General features: G+C 38.3%; 1 protein-coding gene across 2 annotated transcripts in view; it reads right to left on the reverse strand.

Annotated features, from left to right (window-relative positions):
• LOC127649481 (pinopsin-like) overlaps positions 1–17,324 on the reverse strand; it is a 66,209-nt gene extending 48,885 nt beyond the window's left edge. For both annotated transcript variants that reach the window (XM_052134588.1, XM_052134587.1), the window contains exons 1-2: positions 16,851–17,324; positions 2,495–2,823 (exon numbers count right to left, since the gene is read on the reverse strand). In XM_052134588.1, coding sequence (XP_051990548.1) covers positions 2,495–2,823; positions 16,851–17,223 — 702 coding nt within the window. In that variant the 5' untranslated portion in view covers positions 17,224–17,324. The remainder of the gene's footprint in view (positions 1–2,494; positions 2,824–16,850) is intronic.
• Positions 17,325–22,859: the final 5,535 nt, after the last annotated feature.

A 22,859-nucleotide genomic window follows, 5' to 3' on the forward strand; every position in this document is an offset into this window, starting at 1 on the left:
ACATCTGCCAATTTCTCATTTGTCTTTTCTCAAGTTCAGAGGTAACCGAGGCCTTCAAGAAAGACCCCTAGTGTCGCTTCATTTCACACAACGTCGAGTGAGCGACAGACGGGGAACTTCAGTTGTTATTCATGCTTGTGTTTATGCAGCTAGACTTATCATTGGTGATAGAAAGACACCAGTGATTAATGAGCTCATGTTATGCTTTATTTTTAATTTTTTTACTCTATTATTTTCTTTGAGATTCACTTCTAATTTTTTCACATAATATAGTGTTAAATTACCTTTTCCCACTGTCTCTGCCATCTGTCTGAAACACTCTGTTTCTGTGCTGTCTCCTCTAAGACTTCTGTATTAACGCCCACTGTGTTGTAATTGGCTTACATCTTTGAAGTGCAAACAATAGTCCCACCTTCCGAGTTGAAGTACCTCAGCTGCTCTATCTGTTCACAGCGACGATTATGTATTTTTCAAAAGACACTGCACTCTGACTACACAATGTAGCCAATTTCAAAACACTTTTTTTACATAGTAGAAACAATAAAAGCTCTTTTTTGACTTGAGAGGAAGTTTTGAGATCTGAAACTTACAGTATGTTTTTATAATGTTTATAATGATCCCTTAAATGTAAAAATATCAAGGAAAATGTTGTTCCTAATGACATGACCCCTTTAAGACATTGAGGGTAAAATGCATGCTAATGGCTGAATTACAGTGTTGAGATTTTACTAAGCTGAGTATAAAGTGACATCTATTGAGGGACAAAAAGGAGCCATTGGAAGAGAAAGACAAACTTTGATTTAGAAGTTTTTGTCAGCTTACCAGCTTTGTCAGACTTGTCTCAGATGCAACTTTAAAGGTGCACAAAGTAATTTTTTGTTTGTGTTGCACTTGCCGATATGGCTGTTATCTTGGACCTATACTGACAACTAGAGATGTGAATGCTAGATTATTCAAAAAGAGGTAGTTTACAGGAGAGACAGTTTAGCTGAGATGGACCACTTTCCTATAAAAACAATTAATAGGAACAAATTGTAATACTAAATATGGCAAGTATAGAAAAGGAAGTCCCCCCTTTTTGTTCTAAGCTAAAAAAAAAAAAAAAAAAGCACAATTTATTTGTTGTCAGATTTTTTTCCAGATTTGAAATATGTAAATTGATCATAATCTCGACCAGCCATTTTAGGGATTTCAGTCTTTCCTTATTCAAGTAAATAGGAGCTGTCCTTGTATGGTTGTATTCATAGAAACTGGTATGATTGTATCCATAGAAAATAGCTTCCTGGGAGAGTTCCCAATGTGGCCCTCAAGTGGGCTGACTTGCCTTAAAAAGGGACTTCGGTTTAAAGTTACCAGTGTATTGCAGACGTTCACAATTCACAATCAACCATTTATTCCTTGTGAAAAAGAGGCTGATAATGGGGGTAATGAGATCAACTTTGTATTTCATTAAATCATGTAATCTCAACATGGCAACTCCAATGAGGTAACCCAGCTCCATGTAAAATAATTTAGCTTCTATAAGGCTACTAACTGTATAACATTTATAACATATAACTGGGATCTCAATAGTACAATTTACCTCTTTAGGAGTAAGACAGTGCTTACAAAAAACTTTTAATACACTTGGTGACCTCACAGAATAGTGGTAGCTTAGTGGTTAAGGGTCTTGGCATGCAACCAGAACTGAGGGGAAGAAATTCCCTACAAGCACTCTGCATTTGCATAAGGAACTGATATGATCTTGTGGTATTTTGTATGTGTAATGTTTTGGAGTTTTTTGTCTGTGTTTGAGTCTAGGTGTGCCGCTTCCTGATTGGCTCCTACACCAAAATTGATGACTGGTCCAGCTGGGTCTTTTAGTCTTTAAAAGTGTTTTTGCTGGCACCATCACCAGTGTTTGCCTTCTTGATCAGACAACTCTGTGTTTGACCTTTTGCCCATACTAGTTGTGATTTATTTTATAATTTTTTTGGATACTAACTTGGACTAAACATTTGTGGTTATGCTTGTAAATTAAACTTAATTTTCGAAGTGGGAAGTAGGGTGTCTGATGCCATTTTTAGTTTATTGCATATATTTTGCCTGTGTTTATTTGGTTCAGAAGTTAGGGTAGTTTAATTGTCTTTTACTTATTGTTTGATCAGGTTAGCAAGAAGAAGGGGAACTTGGATTTTTGCTTATTATTTTAGCCTGGTCTGCTTCTGAAGCTTAACCCCACATTTTCCTTAATTTGTTAATGTTTGTATATTTCTACTTCTGTCTGACAGCACTTTTCTGTTGCGACCATAACCTCAGGATGTTTCCTGCAGCTAAATTACTATAAACAGCTGCAAATTTATATATATATATATATATATATATATATATATATATATATATATATATATATATATATATATAATCTCTTAACCTTCAAAATCTACTGAACTACAAAGGATGAATGCAGAATTTCAGAGGAAAGAAAAATGATTTTAATCAAAGTTTTACTCACCTGTTTAATTGCATGCAGCAGTTTACCATAGCAGAAGATAATGACTAGAAAGGGGACAATGAGGCAGAAAATAAAGAGGCAAATGATGTAAGAGATGTTATTGGCTGTCTTGGTTGTCCAGTCTACGGAGCAGGTGGTCCCAGGCCCTTCTGGACCATAACGGCTCCAGCCAAAGAGAGGCGGCAGAGTCCAAAATAAAGAGTAGACCCAGGACATCACTACCCCTCCAGCCACCTTCCTGTAGTTGGTGGCATCAGCCTCTGTGGGGCCCATCATTGTGCAGTAGCGTTCATACGATAGCACAGCCAGGGAAATGAGGGACACGATGCCTGCAGAAAATAAAAGCATACATATTTCAATAATGTTATAATATAATTTAGGTTTAAATAGTCCAGATATGACAAGTCTACCGGTACTCACAAGGAGTTCAACCAAGGGTACTTTTTCATCAGCCATAGAAAAGGCAGAATTCATGTCTTGTTGCTAATTCAAAACTGACTGAAAAATGTCTTGGTTACTTGCGTAATCTCCGTTCCCTGATGGAACGAGACATTGTGTCGATGAAGTGACACTAGGGGTCACTCTTGGGAGCGGCATTAATCTCTGATCTTTTGAGAAAAGGCCAATGAAAATTGGCAAGTGGAATTTGCATGCCACTCCCCCGGACATACGGCTATACAACGAGGGAAAATACAGCCACTCATTCAGGTATAGCACTGAGGAGCCGAGACAAGGTCCCGGCCATTTCAGCGGGTAGCTCAGAGTAGTGGCAGGAGGGACAAAATGTCTCGTTCCCTCCATCAGGGAAGAGAGGTTACGTTAGTAACTGAGATGTTCCCCTTCTGTCACTAACTCAACATTGTGTTGATGAAGTGACACTAGAGGTCCATATGGAAACACCACAACTACTAACTGTGTTACGTGGAATGGCGGTGCGAGATTCAGAGTTCTGTGTGCCTCGTTGCCCGAGCACCAGGCCGTAACGTAACTACCCCCAATGCACTGGTAGGCCTCTAACCGGTCCCCTGCACCTCGGGGACAAGTTGAACTGCTCAAAGATCCTACTCAAGGGGGGAGGAGTTACTACAAGACACGATGACCAGAGGCAGAGGAGCCAACAGGGAAAACTTTTGTGGAAAATACATCACACAGTTATCAAAGGAATAACCAGCACATGTGGAGCACCTACCTCAGTACAGGGCCTAGTTGATGCACTTACTGGGCTGGCGGTGAGCTTCACCGAAGACTCCCGGCCAGCTGTCCCGAACTTACCTGTTTGTGTCACCTGATAACACACGGGATGAATCTTCCTCAACCATGAGGTTGTAAAACCTCACAAAGTTGTTTGTGCCCGCTGCTCTACATATGTCTGCTAAAGAGGCATCGTTGGTCAAAGCCCAAGAGGCCACTACGCCAATGGTAGAATGGACACGCAGCCCAGCAGGGGGCGGCACATGCTGGCCGTGATATGCCATAGCGATGGCATCAAAGACCCAGTGAGTGATCCTCTATTTGGAGACAGAGCTTCCCTTCCGCTGTCCACCAAAGCAGCTGCTCGGAGCTTCTAAAACTCTGCGTGCGATCCAGATAGACACCGGACACAGCAACGCTGAGGCTGGGTCTGCCTCCTCCTGGGGCAGCACTTGCAGGTTCACCACCTGATCCCTGAACAGAGTCATAGGAACCTTGGGCACATAGCTCGGTTGGGGTCTCAAGACAACTTGAGAGTTATCCGGACCAAACTGCAGGCACGATTCGCTGACAGAGAATGCCTGCAGGTCCCCTACCCTCTTCATGGAGGTGAGTGCCGTCAAGAAGGCACTCTTCAAAGAGAATGCCTTAAACTCAGCTGACTCTAGATGCTCAAATGGAGCTCCCCATAGCCCCCAAAAGACCACGGTGAGGTCCCACAAGTGAACGAGGCGCAGCCTGGGGGGGGTTAACCCTCTGGGGTCGATGGGCGCGATGGATCGTCATTACAGCGGAAACAACATAAAATACACTTATACAGATAAGTGTAAGACATCATTAGAGACTATAAAGTTATAAAGTATACATTCATTTGTGTACCCTCACAATAACAACAAAACCTTGTGCTTCTGTAAAATAAAGAAAATAAAAAGGTGAGCTTTCAGCAGTCTCTGTGTTTGCGAGCATATATCTGAAACACGTCACAAAAATTTACTGAAACTCCAGCCTGACGCTCGCAGCTGCCCAGGCAAGCATGGCCACCAGCTCCACGTCAACCTGTAATTGGGCTACCGCACCCGAGGGTGGGAGTCCAAACGAGTCCTCCGTGTCAAATATGATGAGCCCGCCTTCTGATGCAGCAATCGATAGCTCATCCTCTTTGCGAGCTCCGAATGGAACCGTGAACCCGCCGTGAGACGAGCCCGCAGTTTCATCCCAGAAATTGTGCAGGGCATAGGAGTGTACTGGGGAATGGGAGGTCCGTGGGGGGGTTTCCCGATGGAGAAGCTCCCTTTGAAGTCCCCAGTGCTAACCTCCTCATACCCGTAGGTAGAAGGACCGAGCTGGGGAGCCACTGGGATGGCATTCCCTCTTATGAAGGAAAGCCATGACCGCAACATAGCCATGGTCATATTCTCACAATGAGGACATGAACCATCCACGAATGCAGTCTCTGCATGGGAAGCACCCAGATACTTGAGAGTAACAACCGCAACTAGGAATAACACACAAACGAAAAGGAATCTTGAAAAAGACACTTTCGTGAGTGCCACTCTTTTAGTATGGAAATATTCTCTTTTTAGGAAAATAAACAGGAAAATCAGCTATTTTACTGTTAAAGGGCCCAGGGGTAGTTTCAGCTCAGTGAAATACAACCGCTCGGCTTTGAAGAAGAAATCTGAATGAGTGGCTGCATTTTCCCTCCTTTTATACCCGTATGTCTGGAGGAGTGGCATGCAAATTCCTCTCCCCAATTTTCATTGGCCTTTTCTCAAAAGATCAGTGATGAATGGCGCTCCCAAGAGCGACCCCTAGTGTCACTTTATCGACACAACGTCGAGTGAGTGACAGAAGTGGAACAGCAGCTTTGAGGCACATAAAAAGTATTTTGGTAAAACTGAGTTGAATCATTTGCATGATAAGTCAGGCTTTCATTCTTTATTCATTCTCCTTCTTTGTTGTGACTTTTAAGTAAGTGCACAACAAATTGTGCAATAAATGTGTAAATATATAAATATTTAAAGAGAAAGTCATAAATTATGAACACTGTAAATATTAAAGAATTTACAGAATAGGCTTGTAGGATTTATGCAGGGGTTTGGTGAAACAAGTGCAAAGCCCTACCCTAGAAACAATGTTTTATATTTATTTTTGTATTATTATATTTTATACATAGTCATTTTAACATATATCACTTAAATGTTAGATGTGGAATTCCATTTTAATTTTTTGGTCCCAAACTTAAAATAAAAGTATGTAGTTGACATGAAATTTCAAACATTGACAACTCATATCATTATATATACAATTTCATGGCATCATATAAATGGAGAGAATGTAAAATTTTTAAGTGAAATTTATTGTCAATATTCTGAAACAATGATTCAGTGTTCAATGTCTGGTTCTGATGTGAACCAGAAACACACAACAGTGATTCTGTGTCAATGATCAAGTGATGAATAAAGGACCTCTTACAAACAAACACAGATGGGCCTTGCAAAAATCAAGTATTGCAGACTTTGTAAGATGGAAATTATTTACCACAGAAGTGTATCAAGTCTTAATTTTCACTTAAAAGCAAAATGCACTAATGAGGTGTTCTAGTTGAGACTAGCTCATCCGAGTCCGCTTCAGTTAATGAAAAAAGCCTTGTAAATACCCAAGCACACACTCTGTTGGAGTGGAACACATTGATTTCTGTGTCTATCAATGCAGACTCATGATTCTTTGATGTTTTTAATGCAACACAAATATCAAAACCTTGTCCATTATTTTTCAGTATCAAGTTTATTATGTCCTTGATGAAACCCTCAAGTGAATGTTGGGGAGGACTATAAGAGCATCGGTGGATTTCAAGTTCAGCTAACTGTGTAATAGTGTGACAATTAAGGTGTACAGACACACTTAAACTCTTAAAAAAGAGTTAAGCGCCCAGTTAAAGGGCATGGTCACATTTGATCCTATCCAAAATCGAATCCCTCTACTGCTCCAATTGCTGATTGCTTGTTAGGGATAAAAGCATACAAACATTATATCATTAGAAAGTTGAGACCTTCTTTTTTACTTTATAGAGCATAATACACAAAATGTGATCCGGGGTTAGTGCGACTCAAAATGAGGGAGCAGGCCATATATAAAATTTATAATAATTTATATATTTAAAAAAAAAAAAATTCATTACCATAAATACTTGGTAAATTAGTTTTGGAATCATTGATTCATATTTACAAAATTATTATCAGGATGCAGATGTCCCTGATTGCTGCAATTTGAAAAATATATTATTTTTTTGTTTTGTTGCCATGGATTCAGTCAGTGTGGGGACTGTTACATCTGGCTATTTAATGTCGAGCAGCAGCTATCCACAGACTTCAGCAATAGCAGTCTGTCCATCTACAACATGGATGCATTTGTCACTCATGAAAAGAGGAGCATTGGTAACAATAGCCCATCCATATCTTCAAATAAAAAACAACAACTGCAAAAATATTACCTATATTAAATATTTCACCATAAAATATTTTGGACAATGCCATAGATATCAAATAGCTCAGAGAACCTGTAGTTGGGACAGCTTTTGGGGGAATATTGTTGGTGTAACATGTGTTATTATGAAGAAGGGGTTTTATAGCCCCTGTGAAACCAGGTGAAGGCATCTTGGTATTTAGCAGAGGTGGAAAGTAACAAATTACAACTACTCTCATTACAGTACTTGAGTAAATGTTTAACATTTTTATATTTTTTTTGAGCATAAATAAATTATAACACTTTTACTTCACTTGATTAAAAATAACTACAATCACTACATTTATTTTTCACAAAGAAAACAGTTATAATCCATCTAGTCCCTTTCTTGAAATCATATCAGGAATGTTTTAATGTCAAATTAAGTAAGTGCATTTATTACGTAAATTGTTTTTAAAATAATCTTTGTAGATTTTATATAACATTTAATAATCTAATAAATGTTCTTTAGCAATCCTTATATAGGCTATACGAAAAACACATTCTATGACAGGGAATATTTTCAATATCTTCAACTTCGTCACAAAATAAAACAATAGACCTGCATGACAGTAGCGCATTCTACATTAATATGAATGAAGCAATCCTTCCCCAGCCACAGCTCAACATTTCAGCTTATTTCATTGGATATATTAGTTTTCTTTTATTAAAACAAATCAATATCACTGATTCAAAGTGGGTCCCACCCTCAGAGTATAAAAAGATATGATATGATGAGCAAGTCCGCCCCATCCAAGCAAGAATGTTTAATAATAGTAGTAGGAGTAGTAGTTGTTTTATTGTCATTTGAAAAGTATGGTGATATAAAAGAGAATTACATTTTGTGTCTCACAGGACCATAGTGTTATGTGCTAAAGGACGAGGTAGACAAGACTTAGATTGCAACTTGGAATTCACATAGTGAAGAGAAAACATGTGAAAAATTGCAGAACATTATAAAAAGCAATGGATCATGAACATTACATATATGAGCACTGTAGGAACTCACATATTGTAAACATAATACAAGGTGAACCTGAGTAAACAGCAACATAATTTAAGTGACTGGGCCTGCTTAAAGAAATACATTAGTCCAAACAACTAAAATGATGTGGAGGGGGAGGGAGAGTAGGGGTTATGCTCCTCAGGAGAGTGAGAATGGTCAGTGGTTATAGAGGAACCTCACTGCCTGGGGGAAAAAACTGTTCATTAGTCTGGTAGAACTAGAACGAATGCTCCTAATGCATCGGCATGATGGCAGGAGATGAAAAAGACTGAGATGGCTGATTGGGGTCCTTCACGATTCTGGAGGATTTTCTGGAGCTGTGTGAAATAAATGTCCGAGATATAGGGGTGGGGAACACCAATGATCTTACTAGCTGTGTTTACTATCCTTTGGAGTTTCTTACAGTCAGCAGTGCTGCAATTTCAATATCAGACCGTGATGAAGCTGGCCAGCACGCTCTGGATGGTGCCCCTTTTGAACGTGATGAGGTTAGATGGAGAGATGTTTGCCCTTTTCAGCCAGTGCAAGAAGTATAAACATGGCTGAGCCCTCTTGGTTAGTGACGTGTCTTTGGTAGTCCAGGTGAGAACCTCCGAGATATGCACTCCCAGAAATGTAGAGCTCTCTATGACAGAGCCATTGATGGTCAGAGGGAGTGATATATGTGATTCTTCTTGAAGTCTACCACAATATCCTTTGTTTTGCTGAATGCATGCAAACATCACATAATCCAACATACATATTGCCTAGGGCCTAATGGCTAGAACTGGCACTTGTTAAGCTGCCAAAATGTGATTTTCACAAAAACAATTAAATCAAATATGATTAGTCTTGCTCTGTTGGATACATTGGCAGCCTTCTGATGCCAAAAACATTCACTGCTCTGCTCAAATGGGACTTATTGGAGAATATAACTTGGATAAGATATTGGGGGAACAGGGTAACAGTGAGATGGGTATAAAGCAGGGCTGTAAGCAGCATAGACATTGAGGAGAATGTGTCCCCCCTAATATTCAGATCAGTGGTCATGATACTTAAAGTTCCAAAACTCCAAAGGGGAGGCTATATCGGGGAAAAACATTTTAAGCTAACAACGTTAAAGTCTCCGCATACATAAGTCAGGCATGTGAGGCATCATTTGAAGGCTTAGAACTTTACATTTTAAGTGATCACAATCATTTATGCATTTCTGTTACATAAAATAACAAAATAAGGCCTCAAAACAATGCCCCCTAGTAGACTTTTCAAAGTGAGGCAGAGTGAACAGAACCAGAATAACATATTTTCAAAATCATAAGATTATAAATGCATACAATATTATCATGAATAATTTGATTCTTTTTTATTCTTTGGGCAGTTCTCTGAAAAATTAGACCAATATTTTGCAGTTAGTCCACACTATGTGTGAATGATGAGATTTTAAATTTGAGTGAGAAAAATTGCTGGCAGCAGCCCAAAAAATGCACCAAAGTTTAAGTATTATATTTGTCCTCCAATCCTGAATATGTGGTTATGTCCTTGGTATAAATGGAATATGGGAAGTTCTAGCAAATATAGGCTATTCAACCCTATCTGATCAAATTTTAAATCTATATGAAGACAAATTTAAACTTAATGTAATTTTCACATTCTATGATTTAGTACATTTCGTTTAGAGTAGTAGCTGTGCCTACTGATTAGCATTCTTGTTCCAGTGCATTGACCCTGGTACTAATGTGCAAAAATTGTTCGAATCCAGTCTGCATCCTTTCTCGATTGTCTTCTCCCCAATATTTTCTGTCCCCTCAATACTTTTCTTTTATGGCAAAAGGATCAAGCAATGTATGACTTGGGAAACAAAATTACAGAGAGCCATGGCATCCTCTTAAAGAAATATTCCAGGTTCAATACAAGTTAAGCTCAATCGACAGCAATTGTGGCATAATGTTGATTAGCACAGAAAATTATTTCGACCTTTCCCACCTTTTCTTTAAAATTAGCAATTATTTTGCTTATAGTGAGGCACTTACAATGGAAGTGAATGGGGCCAATCTGTAAACATTAAAATACACACGGTTTCAAAAGTATAACCTCAAGATCACAATACACTGTAAAAAATACAGATTATAGTGGAATTTGAGTCACAGATACTAGGAAATGTGAATTGCTTTCATCTACATAATAACACATGTTAGACCAACACTATTCCCCCAAAAGTTGTCCCAACTAGCCAAACAGAGTTTTCTGAGAAAATAATTTCATGTTAAACAATTTTGCTGATTTGCGAGTTCCCCAACATGCATTTCAACAGGAATAAATTATGCGGTTAGTGTTATATGCTTATTTTGTATTGTTTATTGGCTTTAATTATACTGTTACTGTTGTTTATTGTTGCACTGTTAGTCATTTGTCATGTGGTAAGGTTTGGAACTAATCTTTTAACTTAATGAGGGTTGTTGATTATCACCGTTATTGATGTTTTTGTGTTAAGGGTTGAGGTCTAAAGTGTGTCAATATCAGACAATTGTATGTACTGTCTTGCCTTGCAAGACATACCTCTCTTCAGAGGAAAAGTTTACAGTCAACTTAATGTAAAAAGAATTGAAATGGTGACAAAATGAAATTTATTGTATTGCAAATTGATAGATGGTTGAACAAGAAATAATTTGTTCTCTCAACAAGAATTTTTGCAAAACAAAGCAATGTTACTGAGAACAAATATTAAGACTGTTGATGAGAGAACTCAAATCGAACTGCATCATGTTGCCTTGATTTTTTAGGTTTGCTCAACAATAATTTGAATGTATAATATGTATGAAAACATGATTTTAGTGTGGTAAAGTTTCTTACCTTTTCTGTCTAAAGTTATATCCAATTTTACAACTTTGTTGCCATGACAACGTAAGGTTATAAACCCTAAAACCCTACAGCAACCGTAAAAAGATTATGACTTAAACAGCTTTACAGCTCAGATAACTTTTAATCGAAGAATTTATGTAGATTTATACAATTTGAAACTTCACATTTCTGTCTTTAAACCTTCCAAACATTGGCCCCATTCACTTCTATTGTAAGTGCCTCACTGTAACCTCGATTTTTGAAAAGGAGGGTCGAGTCAAAATTATTTTTGTGATAATCAACATTATGGTACATATGCTGTTGGTTGAGCTTAACCCTTTATGCTTGGATGGGGCCCACAAGAAAAAAGAAATTATCATCAAAATATTAATAACTACAGTCTTGACCAACAGAAAATAGGTATTGTTTGAAAGCTTAGAAGCTTTACTTTACAATGCATGCAGGCTTTATGACCACAACTGAAAACATGCTTTGACATTTGCAAACAAATCAGATGTGTTCCGTTTTGATAATTTATTTTAAAAAACAAAATTGCACTGTACATATTATTGCAAAGAGTAAAAACATCAAACTGATCCAACAGCCATGTGTCATATGTCATATGTGCTGGAAGCTCTCAAAGAGCATTTTGTTTTACTCAAAGTCAAAAATATAGCAAGAAATAGCGAAGTAGATGTCTTTGACAATTATATTGCTGTATTTACATACCATTACTTAGAGGTTATTATCTTTCAAACGAGCCCGCACACAAGCTAATCAGATACATAGATTATTAGATAATACACGAAGCACAACATTACATTTGACCAACAGGAGATGATGGCAAGTAAATAACACAAACTCAATGATGCAGACCCATCGAGTCAAATGGCACTCATTCTGTGAAATCGCATTACTAAAATCATGTTTCTGTGCAATGCATACCTTTAGTAATTTATGTGTTTGCATGTGTAATTAGTTCTACAATTAATATATTTAATTTGTTTGGAGAGGCTTTTGGACTCAGAGAGACATTTTTGGATACTGGGATATATTACTTAACTTAAAGCTATAACGTTTGATTGCTTTGTTGTATCAACAAAAAATGTTACTCAGTTACAAGTGACATAACTGAGAACAAAACAAAAGCAGTTTTTTGGAGCCACCAACACTCAGAGATACACAGTATAATGATCACATAAGAAAAATAAGGGGAACAAGTACTTTTTTATGATTTTTCAGCAGTCTCAATCTATATCATTAAAATAATTGATTTTCTTTACAATAATAGCAAACACTTGACACTCCATGTTTTGTGTTTTTGTCTAGCTATAAGCCTTTAATTTAGCGTATGCCACTGAAACAGGAAATCTTTAAAATGCTTTTAGAGCTTAAAGGATTTAACTTGTACTGAACCTGGAATGGTCATTTATAAGCCCTATATATCTCAACAGAAAACAAAGAAACTCAAAATCCATGAACACAGACCATTTTGGTAGTGACTATATGACAACAGACAAGACGTTCCACAATGCCATAATTTTCATACCAGTGTGTATCCGTGTCCAAAACCGGCTATATCGATAATACCATTAGTTGGACACTCTATGTGTCTATGGTGCTATGGTGTAATTTTTGTTCCTCAATGGCCTACACAATAATATAATGCTGCTTGTATTAAAACTTTTCATTTTATTTGTTATTTATTTTAACTAAATGAAAATTAAACTGAAAAAATAAAGTGCAATCAGATTAAATTGTGTGTCGTATAACAAACCTCAACCAACATGCCACACAGCAAACATAGGCTATGTAGAAAACGAGCATACAAAACAATAAATATGTACAGTAGTCATGTACTGTACATTGTTTTTGTCAAGAAAGAGCATGTCTATTTTTCAGGCTTGAGCAGTGATCTCTTGGCAGGGTCACTTCATTCCACACTGTTTCAGACGCGGTGCTTGTTGCCAAGGACAGTTCTAGAATATTTTGGCTAGGGGTTCCAGAGTGGGGCTGGGTGTGCTTGTAGGGGGGCAACTGTATTATACCTTAAATGCCCCCTGTACACATATAAAACATAATTTGCTGTTTTAATATTTGCGGACAAGCAATTTTTTCAATACAACCAAAGATTCACCAAATTTGAGATAAAATTAAATGTTTTAGTTTAGAATTTAAACACTAGGCTATGATCAGCACGTACAGATCTTGTAAATGATGTAAATTATTTTAAGCAAATTTTTTACTTCACTAGTAAATTTTAAATGGTTCAGTGTACCATTTTTAATAATTATTATGTCTGTCAGTGTCTATGCACATTCCGCACTGAGCGTGCTTGTGTGCCTCTTATAAGAGAATGCGGTTGCTCATAAAATCAGCAAAAAAAGAAACATGCCTTTTTCAGGACACTGTATTTTAAAGATAATTTTGTAAAAATCCAAATAACTTTACAGATCTTTATTTTAAAGGATTTAAACAATGTTTTCCTTGCTTGTTCAATGAACCATAAACAGTTAATGAAAATGCACCTGTGGAATGGTCGTTTAGACACAAACAGACGGTAGGCAATTAAGGACACAGATATAAGAACTTAGGACACTAAACAGACCTTACTACTGACTTTGAAAAACACCAAAAGAAAGATACCCAGGGTCCCTGCTCATCTGTGTGAACATGCCTTAGGCATGCTGCATGGAGGCATGAGGACTGCAGATGTGGCCAGGGCAATAAATTGCAATGTCTGTACTGTGAGACACCTAAGAAAGTGATACAGGGAGACAGGAAGGACAGCTGAATGTCCTCACAGTGGCAGACCACATGTGACCACACCTGCACAGGATTGGTACATTAGACTATCACATCTTTGGGACAGGTACATGTTACACCAGGACTGCAGATTCCCTCCATCAGTGCTCAGACTGTCCGCAATAGTCTGAGAGAGGCTGGACTGAGGGCTTGTATGCCTGTTGTAAGGCAGGTCCTTTACCAGACATCATCGGCAACAATGTAGCCTATGGGCACAAACCCACCTTCGTTTGACCAGACAGGACTGGCAAAAAGTGCTCTTCGCTGATTTGCAGTTTTGTCTCACCAGGGGTGATGGTCAGACTTGAGTTTATCATGGAAGGAATGAGCGTTACACCGAGGCCTGTACTCTGGAGCGGGATCGATTTGGAGGTGGGGAGTCCATCATGGTCTGGGCCGGTGTGTCACATCATCATCGGACTGAGCTTGTTGTCATTGCAGACAATCTCAACACTGTGCGTTACAGGGAAGACATCCTCCTCATTCATGTGGTACCCTTCCTGCAGGCTATGACCCTCCAGTATGACAATGCTACCAGCCATACTGCTGTGTGATTTCCTGCATGACTGGAATGTCAGTGTTCTGCCATGGCCAGCAAAGAGCCATTGAGCACATCTGGAAACTGTTGAATCAGAGGATGAGGGCTAGGGCCATTACCCCCAGAAATTTCCGGGAACTTGCAAGTGCCTTGGTGGCAGAGTGGGGTAACATCTCACAGCAAGAACTGGCAAATCTGGTGCAGTCCATGAGGAGGAGATGCACTGCAGTACTTAATGCAGCTGGTGGCCACACCAGATACTGACTGTTACCCCCCCTGTTCAGGGACACATTATTCCATTTCTCTTAGTCACATGTCTGTGAAACTTGTTCAGTTCATGTCTTAGTTGTTGAATCTTTTTATGTTCATACTAATATTTACACATGTTTGCTGTAAGTTTGCTGAAACTAAAAGCAGGTGAAAGTGAGAGAACATTTCTTTTTTTGCTGAAATTATTGAGCTCAATTCTCATTTGTGAGATGTGCCTCTCCCTTATGATTGGTGTGCCATGCATTAAGTATTTGATTCATAAATGCTGTTCATAAAGAGGATGTAGTGTTTGTCATATTCCCTGTAAACTTTTTAGTGCTTCTCTTGCATTTAATTTGCAAGAGAAGCAGCAGGATCAACTCCTTAGTGGTGTTCTCTCCCTCTTGGTTAGTTGCATATTTGCTTTTTATTCTTGCGCCCAACAGTACCAATATTTATCTGAATATATTATTAGGTCAAAGTGCACTGATGTAATGAGATTTGTGTATAAGAGCTTTTCTCATTGCAGGTGCAGTGTGGCCTTGTATAACGCTAGCTGCTCTTCATACCTGTTACTTTACATCTGTTCCTGTTTGCTGTTGCATCAGAGTCGCTTCATTGCACTTCATATGTCTTCTGCATTGCACAGTGCAAAACATTAAAGACAGTGGAATTAAAATACCTATTTATAAATAACATAAGTTTGTACTGTATGTTGTGCCAAAAATGAAAACCCAACAGATGCACATACAAAAAAAATATTGTATAATGAATGCTTCCCAAATAATAGCGATCTCTAACGAATTGGACTCTGGTGCATTCAAATCAGATTCATATCGGGTTTTGTTATAATAATGTGGGAAATTGTGCTATAAAAGTAACTTAACTTACTTAATGTTGGAGGAGTCCAAGTATTAATTCATACTTGGACTCCTCCAACATTAAGGCCTATTGACATGGGAGCACTGTAGTAAGACTGAGTTCAATAGCCATGCCTTCTTGAAAGTGGAACATCTTCAAAACTGGTATCTTCTTTGTCATCTGTCAATCTCATGTAATGAATGAAAAAATTGTGCTTAAAGTAGGCTTTAATTGCAGTGACCCTGCGTGGCTAAAAACAGTGTTTTTTAGTGAATAAAATTTTTAAGCCTCCAAAGAACTGCATTTCTGTACTTAACACAAGAGGAAACATGTTTTAAATGCTATATGTCCTCACGTCAAAACATAAAATATTATTTTTTTTAAATGTGTCCTTTCATTATTTTTACTTCAGATTTATGTCTTTGAGTGCAATACATGAGGTGTTATTTTTTGACAATTTAGGCTATTGTTCGTGTAACTGATTTGACTGTATTGTTTAAACGACAAAATATAGTAACACAGTGGGAGGCGTTCACACTGAACTATATGTTTCCTCAGTCCACGTTGTTTTTCAATTGTTTTCCTGTACTGTAAACATGTACTAAGACAGGCGTTTGACCGTTGCGCCGCGTCTCACAGTTCTCTCTTGCGAATGAACGCCACGTATTTTAGACACGTGTCAGGTTCAATTAACTTTTTAAATCGAGACACCTGCGTTCTGCTCTATCCGTTGCGCTGCGTCAAGCGCAAGAACGTGCTCGGTCTGAACGGCCCTTTGTGAAACGAAAACGATCAAACAAGGTCAAAGTCATTATGTGCAATCTTAGAATTACGAAAGGTACCATAGACTTGTCTCATAGACTTTTATTTGATATATGATTAAGGAAGAGGTAATGAGTGTAAAACGTTTTGAATCAGTCATTTAAAATCCCGCATTCTCGATCAGAATCGCGCGTTTTGTTTGTTTAACAGATTCGATCACCGATCCACTGACAGAGAATCACACCAGTCAGATGTATTTGTATCGGAGCACGGAGGCGCTCAGCTCATTCTGCCACAAGAAATAAACGAGATGCTTCTGCAACTTTAAGACTTCTGTCGCTATTTTGAAATAAGTGAATTAACGCACGACACCGGACAACAAACGTGTTATTGCTACAAATGCGTAAAAAGCACACAACGACAAAAAATGAATATTCTATTATTTTCATGTTTTGATCAATCATTGCCGTAAAAAAAATTTTTTTTTTAGATCTTATCCGGAGAAACGACTTATGATCATCTTAACAGCAGGCTACAGCCAAAAGAGAATTGGCCAACTGAATAACGCACGTGTATAGGCAGAAACTCCACAAGACAACATGCGTTTTCAAAAGCACACTCACCAAATAAAGAGTTGGCAAAGCCATACCACACACATCCACTGTCGCCGATGAGCCATCGCCCTTGCGTGCTCGCCGCGAAGCTGAACGGCGTCCCCAACACGCACACCAGCAGATCGCTGAAGGAAATGTTCACCAGCAAAAAGTTGATGGGGGACCGCAGCACCTTGTAGCGGCAGAAGAGCACAAGAACCAGGAGGTTGTTGACGAATCCGAAAGTGCCGATGAAGCCCAAGCACACCGCCACGAGCAGGTGCCCGGTGGGGCTCAGGGTGCGATAAGAGGAAGACGCCTCCAAATGTCTCTCAACGGCACTGAGGCACAGCGCGCTATTCGTCCTCCTGCAACCGATCACACTCAGGTTGGACACAATCATCGTAATCCGTTCCGGGTGCACATCGAACACGAGTTATGGAATTGTTTTCTGGGGGAAAGCGAAGCATTTCATTTGCGGTGGCGTTCTGGCAATTGATTACAATCCAGAAAATTGTTATTTGCAGAATAGTTAAGCTCTTCCATTCTTTTTATATGCAACTGCTGAACTTTGTTGCCCGGTTCATTGGTTCAGAAGTGGGAATAGACTTTGGCGTCCCTTTGCTCCACCGTGTGGTGATTACAGTCATCATGTGCAGTGGAACTGTGCTGTGTTTTTGTTAGTGCACCTCCTTTTCAGCTGATGTCTGAGCCTGTCTGCTCTACTGAGGCTTACGGGACGCCAAATGCAGGTTACGAGGACAAACCTCTGCAGCCCAGCTGATTTGTGACCTGTTGGAGATCTATTTGCGTTCTCACACAACATTTCCCCTTTAAACGGTTTACAAAACCTTTGTGTCTAGGGAAAAGCTCAGTGTAAGACTGGGGGGAGGTTTAAAATCCACAAATAAATTCTTCAAAACACGTTTGTGCGGGCGTAAAGCGCTGTCCATGGTGCTGAACGATCATTATACACTAAAAACAGAAAACTAATAACCTCAAATATTCTACGTGTGGTAACATCTTAATTAAATGGTTTTATTCAAGTCAAAAATATGATTTAACCCTCCAATTGCGTTCGCTGGTCAATTCTGTCCCACTGGAATTCAAGATTATAAATCATTCATAACCCGACGGTTTTCATCTAAAACCATATTGTAAGTCATTAATAGGTGCTTAACTGTTCAGAAATGTGAAAAGATTGATATCATTGGCATTTCTGACAAATATCAAATGACTAATTAATTTGCCTTTTTTTAAATGATAAAATGTAGAAATCTTTGACATTTCAAAATATAAATGAACTACAGCAAAACCAGTTTGATACATGTGAAGAAATCTTTTTTATCAACATTTCTGTGAAATTGAAAACAAGCTGGTTCAGCATCAGATGGACAATTTTCTATACGGAATACGCATGTGTCTGTGTGTGACTGTATGTGTGTGTGCAGTCCCAGCGAGAGACAGAAAAAGTGTGTGAGAGAATATGGGAAAGGGGCCAAATGTAAGTGAAGTGTTTATAAGTAAAAATCGAATTCATAGATGTACAGAAAAAGGATGAGTCTAAAGTCATTTTTGTTGTAATCAACATTATGTCACACATGCTTTTGATTGACCTAAATGTTTTATTTACATTTACATTTATGCATTTGGCAGACGCTTGTATCCAAAGCGACTTACAGAGCCCTTATTACAGGGACAATTCCCCCGGAGCAATCTGGAGTTAAGTGCCTTGCTCAAGGACACAATGGTGGTGACTGTGGGGATCGAACCAGCAACCTTCTGATTACCAGTTATGTGCTTTAGCCCACTACGCCACCACCACTCCATTTTATTAAACCCGGAATATTCCTTTATGGGCTAGATCCATTAGAAATGGCTCCTTAAGGTAACAATTGCAGGTTACCACTTTTAACAGACAATTTTATCTTTGGTATACTGAACTGAAAATCATAGCAGGTTTCTTGTGTATAAACCATTTTGAAAAAGAAGCCGAAACCTTTCAAATGGTGTATCTGGTCAAACAGGTCATGAAAATAGCTTCTTGGAGTTTAATATGCTTTTCAGATATTAAGCAAAAGCAAAATGCCCACCTAAACCCCTCTTGTTCTTTTTCATCACTTTTTACAGCCCCGTGATTTGCTGGGTTGATTTTTATTTTCTGTGTTCCTCACTCTGGATCTTAGAGAAATTTATGAATGGCAGTAAATCCACCTCAAATAGAGCCAATTAAAAAGATGTGAGTGCACAACACTTTGACATGTAAGACAAAAAATAGAAAGAAAACACAACCGACCCTAAATATTGATCTTGGAAGAAAAGACCCAGTTCAAATAGATCCTTTAGTAGGTACTGCTGACGGTTTTGTTTGTTTTCAGAGAGCTTCTGTAAAAGGAAACGCAAACCTGTAGAAACTCGAGAACACTGTCATCTCTAATTTTCAATGTTCCCAATGTTAGTGTTTCACAATGGAAAGTCTATCATATAATTTCCATTCCAATGATCTTCTTTTGTGGAATAGTTTGTAAAAACATTGTTATTGTAATTGATTATAAATATGTGTAACTTTGAAACTGTAAATTTAAAGTGTAGCTTGTTATTACTCTGGTTAGTTAAATATCACATTTAAAAAGGTAAAATAACTATTTATTGAGTAAGAGCATGGGGTGTGTTGTGTTTGTCTATTATTCAATTAACCAGCTCCTTTACGTAGCTATACAGGACAACACTCATTGGGCTAGCTAAAGTTTTTTTGTCAAACACAATCAAGTCAAGTCAAAGTTATTTGTTATATGTTGAGCACATTTAAAAACAACCGAAGTTGACCAAAGTGCTCTACAGTATGACATACAGAGCAATAAAACCAAACAACAAAGGACAAGATAAAAAAGGTAGAGAAACAAGGCATAAAGGCAAGTTAAACACCAATGAAAAGAGGTAGACTTAAAAACAGTCCGAATGGGAGCAGTTCTGATATGAGTCAGCGGATTGTCCAGAGCTTTGGGCCAGCAATGGTAAAGGCGCGATCCCCTGCTTTAATCCAGATCTGGGAACGTGGAGTAATCCACGGTCATCAGATCTTAGGGAGCAAGTAGGCATGTGGGGACCCAGCAAATTTGAAAGATATGGAGGCACTTGGTTGTATATTGATTTGTTAAGGAATATTTTTTTTTAAATAAATGCTGTATCTGACTGGTAGCCAATGATGTGAGATTAAAACTGGGGTGATGTGCTCATAACTGCTTCTGCTCTTTAGGAATCTGAGCTGCAGCATTTTGGACCGATTGTAGATGATTGAGGGCAGATTGATTAATTTCAATATAAAGGGAATCCAGGTAGTCTAAATGAGACGAGATGAACGCATTAATTACTTTTCCCAGGTTTCTCATGGAGAGAACCGTTTTGAATCTGGCTAATAATCGTAAATGAAAGAAACCTTACCACAGCATTCATTTATCAAATTTAAGGTTGTTGTCAAATAAGAAGCCCAAGAATTTCCAAGAACATGATGTAGTAAAAGGCTCAAGAGTACCTAACTCGAGGTCATTGTGATTACTGTCATTAGAACCCGAACAAAATAACTTCTGTTTTTGAGACAGCCATGCATTCAGTTCCTTTAGACAGGCTAATAGTGATATGTTTGTCAATGCGCTTCAGAGGTAAACAGATTTGGGTGTCGTCTGCATAACAGTGAAAAGAAACACTGTATTTGTTGATACCCATTGGTAGCATATATATGAGAGAAGATTGGGAGCCAAGATCAAGTCTTGCATTACACCATAGGAGAGAAGAGCAGTAGATGAAGTATGTTTATCCAGACAGATAGAAACATTTGATTGGTTAGGTAGGAACTAAACTGATTTAGAACTGTTCCCTAAATACCTACACACTGCTCCAGGTGAAAAATAAGAGTAGTATTATTGACCATATCAAATGCTGAACTGAGATCCAAAAGAACCAAAGCAACACCATTTGTGAATCTTAGTAAAGCAGATTCCGTACAGTGGAGCGTTTTGAAACCAGACTGGAAAATGTTGTGGATGGAATTAGTGCTCAAATACAATTGTTTTAAAAAACACTTTCTCCAATATTTTAGAGATAAAACGCAGATTTGAAATTGGTCTACAATTCACTAAATTGTTGGGATCAAGATTAGGTTATTAAATGTTAACAGGTTTCTACTGGAAATCATACAAAACATTGCATAAATCAGACCTTAACAAGGGCAGCAAGTGCATTGTCCTGAGTGTTTTGTGTGATATCAAATTCATTATCTGCCAGTTCTTCGATTGCTTAAGGCAAAGAGCAAACCACCAATAATAGTTGTTTTGGTCCCATAGAGGATAATAATGTCTCTTCATACCTCATGAAATAAATTGTTGCTAGTTAAAGAGGTTTCAATCCAATACACAGGGCTATTGAAAGTGACGTATAGGGCAATGAAATATTTTTTTGGCCTTGAATGTGTTCACACAACACTCTGCATAGTTGCTGCAGTGGCGGATTTAAGCATGCTTGACATGGGCGGTCGCTCAGGGTGGCATCTTGGGGGCTATACAGCGGTCAACAACTTTGGGGGCGTGTTGAAATGGGTTTTGCCCAGGGCACCAAACAAGCTAGAACTGCTACTGAGTAGCTGGAAAAACCTATTAAAGCCTTTATACTGCGATCTCCTTATAGCACAATTGGATGGGAAATCAGAGAATCACATTACTGTTATGGGTAACACTTTATTTTACAGTGTCCTTGTTATACATATTACATGTATTTATTATAGTAATAAGAGTAAATTATTCATAATTGCAAACAACTAACCCTAAACCTAACCATAAACCTATAGTAAGTACATGTTGTTAATCAATATTACTCAGTACTTACTTGCGCATCATGACAGTCAGAGTGGATTTACAGCCTAGTTACCTAACAGAGTTGAAACTGAAATACACTCACAAAGAGAAAATAATGTTATTCTGCAAGGTACTATTCTATTGTTTTTGTCTGGGTGTGTCGAATTTGCTGACAGTCGTGGAACTGGCGTGTCGTCTTAATTCTCTTAACATCATTGGACTGTACTACTGTACTTGTGTCACAGACCATTAAGTCAGTTGATAGTGCTTGTGGACCATCACCATTAAACTGAAATGGTTTTCCATAAATGTTGCATAAGTATGTGTTCAAAGTTAAAAGGGTGGTTGAGGATAAAGGATCTGGGCTACTAAAATAAAGATTGCAGTACTAAAAAGAAGTGATCCAGAAAATGGAAGGTTTTGCAAGCCTGTAAGAGTACTGCATCATTAATATGGAGCTTTAGTGAACACTGGACAAAATGTCAAAATCAAAACACTGATTTCAGACTTTGACTTACAGTTTTATTAATGGCTTATTGGTCATTGCAGGTGGCTAATGGGATCTGATCCTGGACTTGCATGCTGTCATAGCACAGGATAGGGGGTTGTGCACTGTGTCAAGGCAAAACTGGCAGTGTACTTGTGCACACAACATTAACACTCTCATGCTTTGCTTCACCAACTATCTCACCTCCCTCCCCACAGGGAGCCAAAATATCCTTTACTTCTGGCAATGACCTTGAATTTCCCACCCTGGTGGCTGAATTGAATATGCTACTAGTCAACCGCACAACTCCACAAAACACATACAGTATACTGTATTTCTCATTTCTATACCATTGGGCTGGCAACTAGGTACATTAAAGGTTACCCAGATGTGTCAGATATTTTCTTTGTTGTCACACATGACAATGAAATTCCACAGTTCAAAGATATCAACTGGCCTTTTTCCAATGCATATTATTCAGCAATAGTAGAAATTCAAAAATAGCCTTTTGAAACACTAGGAGAAGTGCACAGTAAATAGTCATTTTTTATAATACTACAATAATTGGTGTCCATTTTGGCTTCACCAAATTCACAAAAGCTGAGAATCTGCTCTGTATAAATACAATCAAAACACTTGCTGTACCCTTGTCAGTACTTACCATCAAGAGAGTTGCAGTCAAGGTAACAGACAATTCATCATTGA

This window comes from Xyrauchen texanus, chromosome 9, assembly GCF_025860055.1.
Source record: "Xyrauchen texanus isolate HMW12.3.18 chromosome 9, RBS_HiC_50CHRs, whole genome shotgun sequence".
NCBI lineage: Eukaryota > Metazoa > Chordata > Actinopteri > Cypriniformes > Catostomidae > Xyrauchen > Xyrauchen texanus.